The following is a 15,164-nucleotide window of genomic DNA, read 5'->3' as shown; positions in this document are numbered from 1 at the left end:
GAGAATCACAAAGCACGATTCCTGTCAAAAACACTTTATTTCTTGAACAGCTTTAGGCTACACAGCAGGGGGGGAACACCAAAGGGCATGGCAGCAGTATCTTACACAAAAATAACACAACTCACTTAACATCAGAGAATCACAAAAACACAATTCCTGGCAAAAAACACTTTATTTCTTGAACAGCTTTAGGCTACACAGCAGGGGGGGGAACACCAAAGGGCATGGAAGCAGTATCTTACACAAAAATAACACAACTCACTTAACATCAGAGAATCACAAAAACACAATTCCTGGCAAAAACACTTTATTTCTTGAACAGCTTTAGGTTACACAGTAGGAGGGCACAAAAGGGCATGATAGCAATGTACTACAAAAAATAATACAACCCACTTCACCGTTTTTGACAGCAATTGTGTTTGTGTGATTCTCTGATGTGAAGTGAGTTGTGTTATTTTTGTGTAGTACACTGCTTTCCTGCTCTGTGGTGCCTTCCTACTGTGTAACCTAAAGCAGTTACAGAAATAAAGTGCTTTTGACAGCAATTTTTTGGGGTGATTCTTTAATGTGAAGTGAGTTGTGTTATTTTTGTGTAAGATACTGCTTCCATGACCTTTGGTGTCCCCCCCCTGCTGTGTAGCCTAAAGCTGTTCAAGAAATAAAGTGTTTTTGACAGGAATTGTGCTTTTGTGATTCTCTGATGTTAAGTGAGTTGTGTTATTTTTGTGTAAGATACTGCTGCCAAGCCCTTTGGTGTTCCCCCCTGCTGTGTAACCTAAAGCTGTTCAAGAAATAAAGTGTTTTTGACAGGAATCGTGCTTTGTGATTCTCTGATGTTAAGTGAGTTGTGTTATTTTTCTGTGTGGGGGACTGCTGGTGTAATGTGTCATAATGCTTTGCCTACTTGTACTTTGGAAGGGAGAAAATAATTTTTTAAAAACTTTATTTTGTGTTGTTCTTGTTTTATTCTTTGTTGTGCAGTTGGTTCCCATCATAGGGAACAATGGGGCTGGCTGGCCAGCTATCTCTGTAGGTGGTGGGGGAATTTGAGGGAGGGTGTCTGTGGTTCAGGTGTTCTTTCACAGGGACCACCTGGCACTCAGAAGTGTGCCCACCATTGTGGCACCCCTGGGCTGTGCAGAATTGCCCAGGGAAAGAGAGTTTAGAAGTTCCCAGCATAGGGAACAAAGGGAGAGGGCTGGCCTTTGCCAGCCTGTTCCTGGGGTTATGGGTGTGGGGCAGGTGGGGGTGGATTTGGGTCTGTGAGGGGCTAATGTGGGGATTTGGGTCTGTGTGCGGCAGCTGGGGGGGAATTGGGTTTGTGTGGGGCTGTAAGGGGTGGACTTTAGGGGCTGAGAGGACCTACTTGGGGAGGCCATGAAATGGCCCCCCCAAGTGGGAGCAGTCTGAGCCTTGGTGTGGGGTGGGAGGAAGGGTGGGAGAAGGGCCCCAGAGGGCTGGGGGGCATTTTGCATGCAAAATGCCACCCCTGGCAACACAAGCCTCCCCCAGCTGTCAGTGGTAGAGATTAGAGCACCTACTTGGGGAGGCCATGAAATGGCCCCCCCAAGTGGGAGCAGGCTGAGCCTTGGTGGGGGGTGGGAGGAGGGGTGGGAGAAGGGCCCCAGAGGGTTGGGGGGCATTTTGCATGCAAAATGCCACCCCTGGCAACACAAGCCTCCCCCAGCTGTCAGTGGTAGAGATTAGAGCACCTACTTGGGGAGGCCATGAAATGGCCCCCCCAAGTGGGAGCAGGCTGAGCCTTGGTGGGGGGTGGGAGGAGGGGTGGGAGAAGGGCCCCTGAGGGTAAGGGGGCATTTTGCATGCAAAATGCCACCCCTGGCAAAGGAAGCCTGCTTCTTCATTTTTTCCCCATAGGAAATAATGAAGAAGATGCTCCTTTATGGGAGGATGGGGGGACCTGCTTTGGGGGGCCATAACATGGCCCCCCAAAGTCCAATCTGTCTGAAACTTGGGTGGTTGTTAGAGAAGGGTTAGAGGAAGGTCCCCACCAATTTTGGGCTTATTCGGTGGGAAAATGCCTCCTCCAGGCGTCCTGGAAGACGGAGGCATTTTCCCATAGAAAAAAGCCGAAATAATGCCGAAATAATGCCGAAAGAATCCCGAATCCCGAATCCCGAAAGAGATTCTTGTTTCGGCTTTCAGCTTTAACGATAGAGAATTTTCTTTCGGCTTTCTACTTTCGGCTATAGCCGAAAATTTTTGGCTTGCACACCCCTACCTTCCCCTGTGCCATGATCCCGATCAGAATACAACTCATGCAGTGCTTGGGAACTTAGTTTCCAGCAACAGTTGTATGACTGTGGCAGTATGAAAGTTGGGTTTCAGGAACCTAGATCTAACTCATGGAAAAGTATTATGTCTGCTTTGACCCTAAGGATTGTAAATAAACTTTAGGCATGTGAGGAAGGGTAGCTCTTCCTGAAAGGAAATCTGAGCGAGAAAGGCATGAAACAAAAGATCAGGTCTATGACTCTCCTTGCCAAATCTGAAGCCCTATCTATCCCGACTGGGCCCAACCAATGACAAAAGCATTGCTACAATGACACTGTTAGTCTGGACTTTTCTTAGCATTGCTTGTTGTGGATTGTTTTGCTCCTTAAGACTAAATTGTGCAGCCAAGTTGCTCGCTCAAATGTTCTATAAGATATAAATATGCCATCCAAAATAGCTTCTGTCCTCTGATCCCAAAAGTCTGCGGCTTTACGACACAAACTCATGTTGTGTCTGGTGTTCTCACACATCAGAAATACACATTTTCAAAATGGAGTATGTGCATAATCTTATATAATATGTCCTTGTCATTGGCACTTTAACCCACTAGGTTCTTAGTTCCTCTTTCAAGAATGCCTTTTCACAGGTTGCTGTCCTGACAATCAGAATGTGCAATACTCCATTCTTTTGTTCATGCTGCTCTCTGGCTTGCCTCACTCCAGCTCAGCCCCTTTTTCCCAGTGAATAACATTATAGCCGGTATTTATGCCATGTTGAGTGACACGAGTACAATTGCTGCTTCGTAGAACCGTAGTTGGCAATACAGAGGTAAGTCAGAATTAATAAAAGAAGCTAATACTCGGGGAAACAGCTGTCACATCTTAGTAGGATACAAATATTGAGAAACCATATGAATTTACACTCCATTACATAACAGTATAAAATAAAATAGGCGGGAAAGTAAAATCAGTCAACAACAAACCATCACTGAAAAGTGACCTTTCAGGTGATTTAGCAACAGATGTATCCAGTGTAATTCACAGTCTGCTAGAAATAGTAAAACACTTAAGTATGAGAAGGAAATGCATTTATGATTGATAAAATTCACTACAACAAGGGCTGTTCTCATCTTAAAAAGTGGGAATGTATTCCTTAGTTACTCTCTCCCCGTATGTCCCCTTTTATCAAGGGGCTAATTGTCCTCCCACGTATGGTGGCCTGCTTGATATCTACTAGAGCCTGAGCTTTTTCTATTTTATTTTATTTATTTCATTTATTTATCCTCCCCAATGGGGACCCAAAGCAGCTAACATCATTCTCCTATCCTCCATTTTTTCCCCTGCATAATATTTGTACACGTATAGTCACAGCAGTCAATTATACTTTGTTGAATTCATATAATGTACTATGGAATATGTGCCTTGAAGCTTCTGGGCTATACATTGTTTTGGTGAATATGTATCCTCTGTGTAAATATTAAGCAAACTAGTATAAAATTCTAGCAACTCAAGTTGTTGATTGTACTGTATGTTTGTACTGTATGGCACTTTCTTTCTTACCACAGCAATCAATGAATTTATTAGCTAACCATTGCCCACTCTGTTGTTGATGTACTTCAGAGAGCATCTGCCAGAACTGTAAATTATAATTGTTTTCACCAGTTTTTGTTCTCTAATTTTTAGTATGACTGGGCTGTAATATGGATACATCACACCACCAATTGAAGTGGTCATTGTGTAAAAATCACGTCTCTAAATGATGGCAACCATTCAACTTACTATTGATCTGTGATACCCATTTCACAAAGCCAAGCTACCATGGGATCTTTGTAATGACCACATGACAACACAGCTGTATGAGTCTATCCTTTTGTTATACTTCACTTGAATCTCCAGGGCAGATATAGTATTGATTTTCTGCAACTATGAAACAGCTTCTTGCTTCACAATGGCTAGAAGCTATCTTTCCATTGTAATATTCAGTAATCATTTCTGTTAAAAGCCTAATAGTTAAAAAGCTGCCAAATCTTGGCTGGTATCTTTTTCACATGCCTTGAATTGATTATGGTAGGGATTTTTCTTTACACTATTAACATGCATTAATGTTTGTATTTTGGTATGTTGCAATGACAGACAGTATAGCTGAATAGGGATGTCAGACCTCCGGTGGGGGCGAGGATCCCCCGCCCCCACTCCCCACTCCCCACACCCCGCCCCCACTTACCTACCAGTGGGGGGCATGCTCTTTCTGTGTGTGCTCCCCCGTGGCGCGGCGCGCTCTGAGGCACAGCAGCCTCCAGGATCGGGCCTGGTTTGGCCTGGATTGGGGCCACTGCGGAGCGCGGGAGCACTCCTATGCTCCACAGTGCCTCAAAATGGCCCATTTTGGCGTGGATTGGGCCCGTTTTGAGCCCCTGCAGAGCATGGGCACACTCCCAGGGGCCGCGCAATGACGTCACTCCCCAAGTTACGTTATCACGCTTGTGGGGGGGCATCCCCCTCTCCCCCAAGATAAGTGCCAGGCCCCTATCCCCTGCCGGGAGGTTAAGGGGGCATAGCAACCCTATGGCTGAAGGACTTTGCAACATACTTGCTAACCAAACTAGCTTCTTTCTTGCTTTTCAAGTTTCAGTACTGTTGTGGAGTACCACAGCAGCATTTTTAAGACTCCTCTGTATTCTGATGTATATTGTCTTAATGACTGGTTCCTGTAATCTCCATAAACAATAACTGTAGACATTTTTTCTGCTGCCTCATCAAATTAAAAAAATATATACATAAAGCCATATTAAACACTGTCGCTTGAAAGTTTGGCTGCATTCTTAATTCTACAGAAAGCACATACCTGTATCTTATTTTTTCTAACTTATACCCTGCTTTCCTCCCAAACAGGGCCCCAAAATGACTTACATCATTCTTCCATTCTTCATTTTATTCTCACAACAACCTTGTGAGGTTGGTTCATCAGGCAGAGAGTGACTGGCCCAAAGTCATCCAGTGAGCTTCCAAGGTAAACCTGGGCTTCCCAGATCCTAAGATAACATTCTTGCCCAGAGGTCTCCAAAGTGGCATGTCTGGACACCATTGCTCCCACCAACACCTTTCCTGGCACTAGAGTTGCCAACCTCCAAGCGATCTACTAAAATTAAAACTGGTCGCTAGACATTTTGGCCCCCCTGGAGAAAATTGCTGCTTTAGAAGCATTATACCCTGCTGAAGTCTCTTTCCTCCCCAACTGTACCCTTTTGAGATGCCACCCTCAAATCTCCCATTATTTCCCAACCCAGAACTGGCAACCCTACCTGGCAACCATCAAGTGTTTTTAAAAAGTAAGCAGGTCCAGTATGCTTCTTGAGTTTTTGCTGTTTATAGTATAATGGTGACAATGGTTTTATGTAAAGTATATACATACAAATACAAATGTAAATGGAAGAGCGATATTCTAAAAATACAGTGGAGCTTGATTATGACTAAATAGGATTGGGCTCTATGGCTAAAACACTTAATGCACCTAACTGGAACTTCTGTTGATAGCATCAATTCTTCCTAGTATGAATATTTTTTTTATAATTCAGGTAGAAGTTGATAGCAGCAGCATCAGTACATCAAATTTTGTTCATTTTCCCCCAAAACTTTCCTGTCACAATCCAACCATAATCTCTCTCATACTATGCATGTATGCAAGGAGGTCTCACCTGTCCTTTAGCACTAATTGTCATTGATATATTATATGCCTTAAATTTATTATGCTAGGGGTTTTTTTACACTATTGACATGCATTAACGTTTATTTCAGCATGTTGTAATGATAGACAGTATGACTGAACTACTTTGCAACATACTTGCTAACCAGTTTCTTCTTTGCTTTTCAAGTTTCAATACCACTGTGGGGCACTATGGCAGCATGAAGGTTAAAAATGGCTGGGCTGAAGAGAGAAGGGCTCGTGTAAAGTGGATAGCCAGAAGAAGTATTTTTTCCCCTTTTCCTTTTGCTTAAGTACTATTAAGCCCGATTTATTCAAAAATATTTTAAACAGTATGTTAATTTTAAAAGGCAGGGCTTCTGCCTAAAATGTTAAGAACTACTATCACAGTTTTTCAGAACCTCACTCCCTGACGTTCTGTGGTTGGCTCTGCCTCCTGCAGCAGACATTTTGTGGTTGGCTCTTCCTCAACAACAGCCATTTTGTGGTTACGCCCACCATCCAGTATTATAATTGCAGAGGTGCTCACAGTATCAAAAAGGTTGTGGACCCTGTTCTAACCATATAGCGTGCTGGATCTCAAGAAGGTGGAAGATTTTAATGAAAAACAAGATATAACTGTGTGTGTCCTTAGGAACTCAGAGTCTAAAATTTGCCTCGAGACACTCAACAATAGGAGATATAAATTGAGATTAAGGGAAGAGAAGGTTTAGAGAAGGGGGTTGAATACAGTAAGAGAGATGGCTGTCATCGCACAGATGCTGTGGGAGACTCCTTCATGTATGAGGGGCAGTAAGGACAGAAGGACACAATCCTTTGAAGGAGCAGAAGTCCTTCAAATGCCTGATGGAAATGGGGATAGAGGAATGAAAGTCATGAGCAGAGAGATATTAGAATATCATGGTGGAGTGGACTGAAAAGTCCATGGCTAGGATTGCCAACTTCCAGGTGGGGCTTCAAGATCTCCCAGAATCACAACTGATCTCAAGATGAAAACGATCAGTCCCCCTGGAGAAAATAGCTGCTTTGGAGGGTGGACTGTATGGCATTATATTCTGCTGAGGTCCCTCCCTTCCCCAAAGGCCACCTTCCCCAGACTCCACCTATCAAATCTCCAGGAATTTCCCAAACTGCAGTTGGCAACCCTAGTCATGGAGAGTTTCGAAGCACAAGAATTTCATTAGTTCCAGGAATTGGTAGGAAGTCACAGTCAGGAGGGGTATCATATGGTCAGGTCAACAAGACAGATGAATGATTTTGGTGACAGACTGTAGAACAGAGAGGAGATGGCCTGGGGTGAGAGAAGGCCAGAGAGGAGAAAGCTACAGTAGTCAAGCCAAGACCTAATCAGAGCATGAACCAGAGTTTTCACTGGAAGGGCAGAGTTTTTGCAAAGACATAATGGGAAATATAGAATCTCAGAACAGAATTCAATACAAGGAATAAATGTGAAAGATAGCAGAGAAAGCCAAGGCATGTCAGTGAGAGTTAAGAATAGGCTGGTTCTTTCCATGAATGTTTCTCAGTTTTCAGACATCTCTGCAGTTGCAAAATGAGTGTTATGGAAATGTGCCGTTTGCCATAAGGGCCAAGTAGCAGCTCATGGAAGAACCGTCCAAGCAAAAGCAAGTCTGGAAACAGGGAATCACTGTGAAGAATAACTCAGACTTGAGACCTGATCCACATTGTCTTGGATGAGGCCTTCTTGACTGGACATACTGATGACAGAGTACACAGAGTTCTTATTAATCCATCTCCTCATACACCTTTATTTTACATTCTACCCCAAATCCACAAGAATATATTCCCCCCACCGGGTCGTCCCATTATATCTGGCAGTAATTCTGTCCTTGAGCTGCTGGCTAGATATATTGATCATTTTTTGCAGCCAGCAGTTATGAAGACCCGTTCTTATATTTACGATTCAGGGGATTTCATTCAGCACATTGAGGGACTCCACATTGAAGATGATGCCTTGTTAGTAACCATGGATGTGGAGTCTCTTTATACTGCAATTCCCCATGAAGGAGCACACCATGAGTTGAGTCTACTCTGAGATCTTGTTCTAATTTACATCCACCACAGAACGTCTTTTGCAGCTTTTTGATTTAGTAGTAGAAAAAAACTTTTTTCAATTCTCTAAACAATTCTATCTGCAAAAGAAAGGGTGGCTATGGGGCGTGCCCCAGCACCCAGCATAGCGAATCTCTATATGGCAAACCAAGAAGATACTATTATCTTTAATAAGATTATGAATCCATACTTGCCAAACATTAAGGCTTATCATAGATTCATTGATGATTTATTTTTGGTTATCTTCCATATGGAGGACGTTACCCCTCTTGGACATTGGTTTAATTCTATTGATGTTAACATTCAATTTTCTTGGCATGCTAGTCGGGAGAATATCAATTTTTTGGACCTGACAATATACAAATGGCCTGATAACACCTTGGGGGTTAAGCCGGCTCACCGGCTCCAACATTAATGGATTCTCTACCTTACAGTGGACATTCTTGTGATTGAATGCTTGAATGGTTTGGTTACTTACCTCTGGACTTGTCAGCCGTAATTTATATTGAGTTATTACTTACCTGTGAATTTATTGACTGCCATTCTGCACCTATACCTATACTCAATGTTTATAGTGGATTGAATTGAATTGTGGATATTGTTACAGTACAATTTATTGCTATTTAAAACTTTTGGCTGTAATTTTTGATTGTAACTGTTGACTTATACTCTACCCCACTCATGTGGTTTCACCCTCGTGCTTCGCTTTTGAGTAGGGTCCTCTTGTCTAATTGCTTCGTTATTTAATTAAGGCACCTGTGCTCCAAAAATGTTCTGCAATCTGCTGCTCAGGGCACTTTCTTCATGTTAAGACCAATACTGGTGGCCAAATAGGATTAGTTACAGTGAGCAGCGCAGAGTGCCATTGATCCTAACACAGAAGATTCAGCCTCCCACTGTACAAACAATTGCTATGTAGCTAAAGTATAACCTGGAACAGTACAGCTTGAGTCATGTAAACAGCATCCAGTGCACCTAAGGTTACCGTCCTCAAAGAAAGCCTGGAGGAGTTCTGGAATTACAACTGATCTTCAGACCACAGAGATCAGTTCCTCTGAAGGAAATCAAAAAGAGTCCATTAGCACCTTTAAGACTAACCAATTTTATTGTAGCATAAGCTTTTGAGAATCACAGTTCTCTTCGTCAGATGCATGAAGAGAACTGATTCTCGAAAGCTTATGCTACAATAAAATTGGTTAGTCTTAAAGGTGCTACTGGACTCTTTTTGATTTTGCTACTACAGACTAACACGGCTAACTCTTCTGGATCTGAAGGAAATGGCAGCTTTGAAGGGTGGGTTGTTAGCCTCACATTTCTGCTGAACTCCTTCCCCTTTCCAAACACCTCCCCAATCTCCAGAAATTTTCCAACCCAGAACTAGAAGTCCAAAGGACACCGACCTCTGCTGAGGTTTTCATTTCAGGACAAACACTTGCAGGCAAATGGCTGCCAAAATAACAATTTCCTTATTGACTCCTAGCATAGGCAAGTCCTGAGGCTTTCTTTAGAAAAGTAGACATTTAAAAAATCACGTGTTTCTTATTTTAAGGGCAAATGGAGACATACAAAGTCAAATAGAGCTTCTGGCGCTTAAAAAATTGTTTAAAAACATTGTTATATTTTCTTTCTTTTGTCTATTTTATATGACATAAAATTTGACTTTGTACAACACACACACACCCTTTCCTCTTTTATTTCTTCCAGTAGTTCTTTCAGCGCAGCAATTTTCTCTCACGAGCCCCCTTTCTCCATTTTCAGCTGTTCTTTCGAAACGGTCATCGCAAAGAAACGCCTGCCCCTCGCGAGCCCAGCTGTCTTGGTTTTCAAGCTCGTGCCAGCGGGCTCGAGAAAGAAGAGGCCAGCTTCCCTGGTGCTTCAATGTTGCCACTGAGCATGCTCCGGCTTTTTGAGCATGCTCAGCAACAGCGCGAGACCATCCTCGGTTGCTGACAAGGTTGTAGGTTTGGACACTGTCTGTGCGCCAGTAAAAGAGCGTCTGAATCCGAAGCTTGTCAGCACCAGAGCGGGAGGCAAAAGGATTCTCGGTGACGTCCTGATCCGGGAAGACTGGAGAAACTGCAACAGACACGCATCTCCCTCGATTCCCGTTCCAGCTTCGGAGCTGAGGACAAAGAGCAGAATTGCTAAAAGGGAGTCTGGTTGGGATCTTGACCGCACGCCCACGGGGACAAGGACAACACGAAAACATGACCTACCGGCCCCGGCGAACATCCCTAGAGCGCGGGTTGAATTTGGATCCGTTTTCCATGCAGGGTTGGCAAATGCACACAATACAAAGGAAAGCCTCCTTGTCTGGACAGATTTCCCTTTTTGTTGCAGCATGACACCCCCGAGATCTCTGCTTAATAATAATAACTGCACGTATATACTGCTCTTCTAGACAGATTAGCGCCTCACCCAGAGCGGTGAACAAGTTAGTGTTATCCCCACAATACAGCTGGGTGGTAGCTTAGAGAACTTTTGAGCTCTGCAGCATCCTGTGGAGCAGAGTTACCCGATGCAGTTTTGAAATACGGATCTGGTAGCCGTTACCTGGGTGTGCATATCTGGATTGGGGCTAAAGGATAAGCACCAAATCTCCAGTCCTGGATTCCCAGTTTATACTGAGCTGGTGCAAATGAACAGCAATGTTTAACATTATAATTGCCTGAAGCATGAAGAAAGCAGCTGAGACCTGCAAAAAAGAGGTTCTTTCTCTAGGACCAAGATGATCCGGGTCCAATAGCACCTTAAAGACCAAGTCGATTAGTCGGTCTTCTTTAAAGTGCTGCTGGACCCGGGTCTTGCTCTTCGATTGCCGACAGCTACCCACGTGAAACTTTCTCTAGTATGCCATTCTGGACAAAGGATGCGTGACTTGCCGTGGAGGGAGATTTTAGAATATCAAGGTTTTCAAGAAGCTTTTTGTGTTTGGTAAAGTTCGGAAAAGGGAGGAAGGAAGGCACAATAAGCCTAGCAAAGCACGGCTACGATCCTAAGCACGTAGGAGGGGAATAAATCTTATTGAACACAAGTGGGATTTACTTCTGAGTAAACAAGTCAAGGATCGTTCTGCCTACAAAGCCCTAAACCTAGGAAGACGGGGCCACTGCTCAGCCCCAACATGCGAGCGAGACTGGAAGCGCATCGCCCCCTCTGCCGCTTTTCCCCGGGCAGCCGCCCCTCTCCCTCCAGGTGGTGCAAAGCAGCACCTCCCAGCCAGGCCCCGCCCGCCGCGCGCAGAGATCCCCGAACATCTTTGGCTGGAAACGGGGGGGCGGAGCGAGCAGCGGGGGCGTGGCCTCCGGGCCCGCGTCGGGGGCAGCTGGAGGGAGCGCAGCAGACAGGTCAGGCGAGGGAGCTGTGGCGCGGCCGGGATTCCGGCCGCTTGCAACGGCCGCGGTTCTGCAGCTCCGGCCGGGAGGAGACGCCGGAAGAGCGGCCCTGCGGGCGGGGGCAGGAACAAGGCGAAGGGGAGCGCGGCGGGCACGCCTGTCTCTCCGCCCGCCCTCCCGCTTTGGGGGAGCGGCTCCAGCGACCGCGGGTGGGGACAAGAGAACCGCCGCCGCCTCCTTCCCCCGAGAAGAGGAAACGGGAGGTAACCGAGGAGTAGCGGCCGGGGGCGCTGCAGAGAGGCGACGCTGGCAGGCAGCTGCCTCCACCCTTGAGGCGGTCCCGGGGGGAATCCGGGGCCGGCGGGGCGGGTGTCGCGGCGGACTTTTGCAATTGCCCCGGGCAGCAGGGAGAGGGGCCGGGTCGGCTCGGCTCGGGGCTGCGCCCTGCGTGGCGTGCAGCGGCTCCTCTCTGCCTGGTTGCTCGGCTCCGAATTGCGTTTCAGCCAACGGGACGTCTTCCAAGTCACCGTGCGAGGATCGCAGTGCTGCCCGCTTGCGTGGCCCGGGGAGCGCCCGGAGCGCGCCCCGGCTTTGTCTCGCCTGCGTCTGGCCAGCGCAAACCTCCGTGCCCTGGGAGCGAGGCGAGGCGCAGCGCTGGTGCCCGCTTCGGTGCGCAGAGGTGAACAGGGGGGTCGCGCCGGGACCCGAGGCGGGGATTCCAGCCCGTGCGTGTCTGTTTGAAATCTGAACCCTGCTAACCGAGGGAAGGCGGCGGCGATTGGAGTTGGCGAAGGGACTGGCGGGGAGGCGGGACGGGGCTCCCCCTTCCCCTCCCCTCCCCTCCCGGGGCATGAAAACCAAGTGCCTCACGGGGCGGGGGTGAAGCGATGCGGAGCCGCGCCGCTGCCCCGCCGCCCGGATCTTTGTGCCGTGTGCGTGTCCCTTCCCTGCGATCTCAGTTGTGCCGGCCGTGGAGGCGGGGGATGGGGCCAGGGCGTGTGTCTGCTCCGAGCGCTGGCTCGGGGAGGCGGACGGGCCGAGCTCTCTCGCGCAGCTTCTCTCTCCCTCGCAGCCTGGCCGGGTCCCGGCTCTGGACCTTGCATCGGGGCTGGGGGGAGACTCCTGCCGGCTCCGCTGCAACGTAACGCCGAGCCTGGCCATGGGCGGCCGGGAGACAAAAGCCTCGGACAAATGAAGAGAGAGCCCCGCTGCCTGGCTCCGGGCGTGGGGAGGCGAGCAGATGACAGAGGCAGCACGCTGCACGGCAACAATGCGAATGGGGAGAGGGAGGGAGGGGGGAGGCGGAGGACGGTAAGTTAAAACGTGGCTCTGGAGGCTCCCGAATCGCCTAACGCTTAAGATTCCCCGAACAAAGAAGACCACAGAGAGCTGTAGGGAAGTCCGGACACATATGATTAAGGGTATGTACGGAGAGGCGGTAGCCTTGGGAAAGCCAAAGGGCAGAGGAAGGTTCTGGGGTGGATGAGCCTTTTCAGAAAGGTGAGGCTATCCCCGAGGCTTCAAGGTCACTTTTGAGCCCTCCCTTGCATGTGAATCTACTAGATTCTGCATTGTTCCTGGTGTAAAGCTGGGGCAGGGGCAGTCTGGGAGGGTAATTATTAGGTTTTCTGCTGCCTTCTATAAGAATTGCAGAATGTGTGTACTGTACGCACCATGTGCACAAATTAGGAGAGTTACTGCTAGGTTGCATTGTGTTCCAGTGCCTTCCAACAAGTGGTTTTAATTGCTTGATGACAGGATTCCCTAGAGCATGTTGGTAACAAGTTTTTTTTTCTTTTTCTATGATGCTGAATTTCAGGTTTGGGAGCAAGAATGAGTGGCTTGATGTCTGCAGTTGAGATACCTGAAGAGGTTTACTAAAATACAACAGGTTCACAAGGAAAGCATTTGGTGAATATTTCCGATGTAGGAAAAAAAGAACGGCACCCATCATCTCTTGTTGCCACTAAGCACAAACCTGCTGGACTTTCTCAAACCATAGAAGCTTGCATGAACTTCAGCAAACCCCGTTCTCAATAAGTAATGTGGATTTGTATCTCTGCAATATAAACTGCATTTGAGTCAGGAAAAAGAAGCCCTTTGTATTACATGGTCACAAGTCTCATCTTGATGTGGGCTGCTCTTTTTCTATAAATCATTTAAATATGTTTTGGAATGACTGGAATCTAATGAAGCACAAAAACTGTGTGGGAATCCTGCATGTTAGCATCTCAGCTCCCCTTTCCCCATGTGTTCTGCAGACTTTATAAGCTGTAGACGTCATCATGGCATTGTGCAACCTTTTAAGCCATACAGAATTATTGATCCTTGGTATCAAATACAGCTTTACCTCTGATTTGGATGGACTGTGATACATTATGTGCTAATCAAGATATCGAGTTTGGAGGAAAAATGTCCCTTGTCCTTCAGAGACACTACTGACTTCTTACATGAGGGGGATGAAGGGTTCATGGATAGCCGTGTCTTATGACCGAGTTTTGTGCAGCATGTACATTAGCTTGGAGTTAAGGATTTCTCTTAAAATTAAGATTTGTTGCCGTTTCTGACCTGTCCCAAAGAAGACGTACAATGGCTCAGACCAGTTTGCTGCAGGGGAAACAGTTTTATTGTCGAGAGTGGGTTTTTCACAAGCTCCAACATTGCCTCCAGGAGAAGACCAGCTGCAGCAACAGCGCTGCCAGCAAACCATCCGTTGTGCTCAGTTCTGGTACCAATACTTGTGTCGTGCCTGGAAAGGGTGCTGCCTGGGGTGTGTTGTTGGTAGGAGGACCTGGAAGTGGAAAGACAGCCCTTTGGACCGAGTTACTGTGGCCCAGCTCGCCTGCCAGTCTACAGAGAGGTTTACATCATCAAGCCCTGGCCTTTCACTTTTGCCGGGCTCAGGATTCAGACACGCTTTGTGTTGGAGGGTTTATTAGAGGGTTGGTTGCTCAGATTGGTCGGAGTGGACTGATTCCAGGTTATGAGGACAAACTGAGAGACCCTGCTGTGCAAAGCCTCTTGCAGCCTGGAGAGTGTGAGAGGAACCCTGCTGAAGCATTTAAAAGGTAAAAAACAAAATTTGCATTGGTTTCACTCATCTCTGAATCAGAAGGTACAGCCCCCATAAACAGTCAGATCCTACCTTTTGATGGCAAATTGGGAATAGGGGGAGGAATCCATCATAGTCACTGTTGCAGGAAAAAATGAGAATGCATTGCATGTTTGCAGAACCTTTTTAGTAGGCAATCAGAAGTGCAAGCCATTGTGTGTCTGGGGTGGGGGGGGGGGGGAGAACAAAACATTGAGAGTTAAAGAGGGAATTGACTCTAGGGGGACTTGGAGGAGTAAATACTGCTGGGGTGAGTTTCCTTGCCAAAGTTTTGAACTACTGACCCAGCAATAGTTTGAAATAAGAAATTGTGTTTATATGTTCAAGTTGTGTTTGGTGCTGTTGATTCTGGTGACAGTACTTTGCATTATAACAGGAGAGTCACTCCTTGTACTATAAAAGTAAATTTTAGACAAGACTGGCAGCATCGCACCAGTCAGTATAACTTTGTCAGGGTGCCTTTCAGGTTTTATTCACTGAAGTGCAGCTACTAAAGAAGGACTAAAAACAATTATGAAGGTACTATGTTTAAAGCATTTTGTAGCTAAAAGCAGGATGGTAGCCCTGTTTAAAAGATACAGTTAATGTCCATACAACTTGTGTTCCGTGTGCTCTTGATTTTTCTTTATACATGAATTGAGTAATTCTCATAGTACATTTGATGCAACCTACAGCTGAGTGTGTGATTTTTATTCAGGTACGCAGTT

At 46.4% G+C, this 15,164-nt stretch overlaps 1 protein-coding gene across 4 annotated transcripts in view; it reads left to right on the top strand.

Moving 5' to 3' along the window:
* Positions 1-11,315: 11,315 nt before the first annotated feature.
* The window catches only part of ANKRD50 (ankyrin repeat domain containing 50), a 56,442-nt gene continuing 52,593 nt past the window's right edge, over positions 11,316-15,164 (top strand). Inside the window, exons 1-2 of one of the 4 annotated variants that reach the window (XM_054989929.1) lie at positions 11,316-11,357; positions 13,165-14,413. In XM_054989929.1, the coding sequence (XP_054845904.1) occupies positions 13,935-14,413 (479 nt within the window). In that variant the 5' untranslated portion in view covers positions 11,316-11,357; positions 13,165-13,934. Of the gene's footprint in view, positions 11,609-11,671; positions 12,025-12,710; positions 12,767-13,164; positions 14,414-15,164 lie in introns of those variants that run through there. The other 3 variants (XM_054989926.1, XM_054989928.1, XM_054989927.1) reach the window with 3 other exon arrangements.

Source organism: Eublepharis macularius, chromosome 10, assembly GCF_028583425.1.
Source record: "Eublepharis macularius isolate TG4126 chromosome 10, MPM_Emac_v1.0, whole genome shotgun sequence".
In the NCBI taxonomy this organism is placed as follows: domain Eukaryota; kingdom Metazoa; phylum Chordata; class Lepidosauria; order Squamata; family Eublepharidae; genus Eublepharis; species Eublepharis macularius.
The sequence above is the reverse complement of the archived record's forward strand: the minus strand, read 5'-3'. Positions and strand labels throughout refer to the sequence as shown.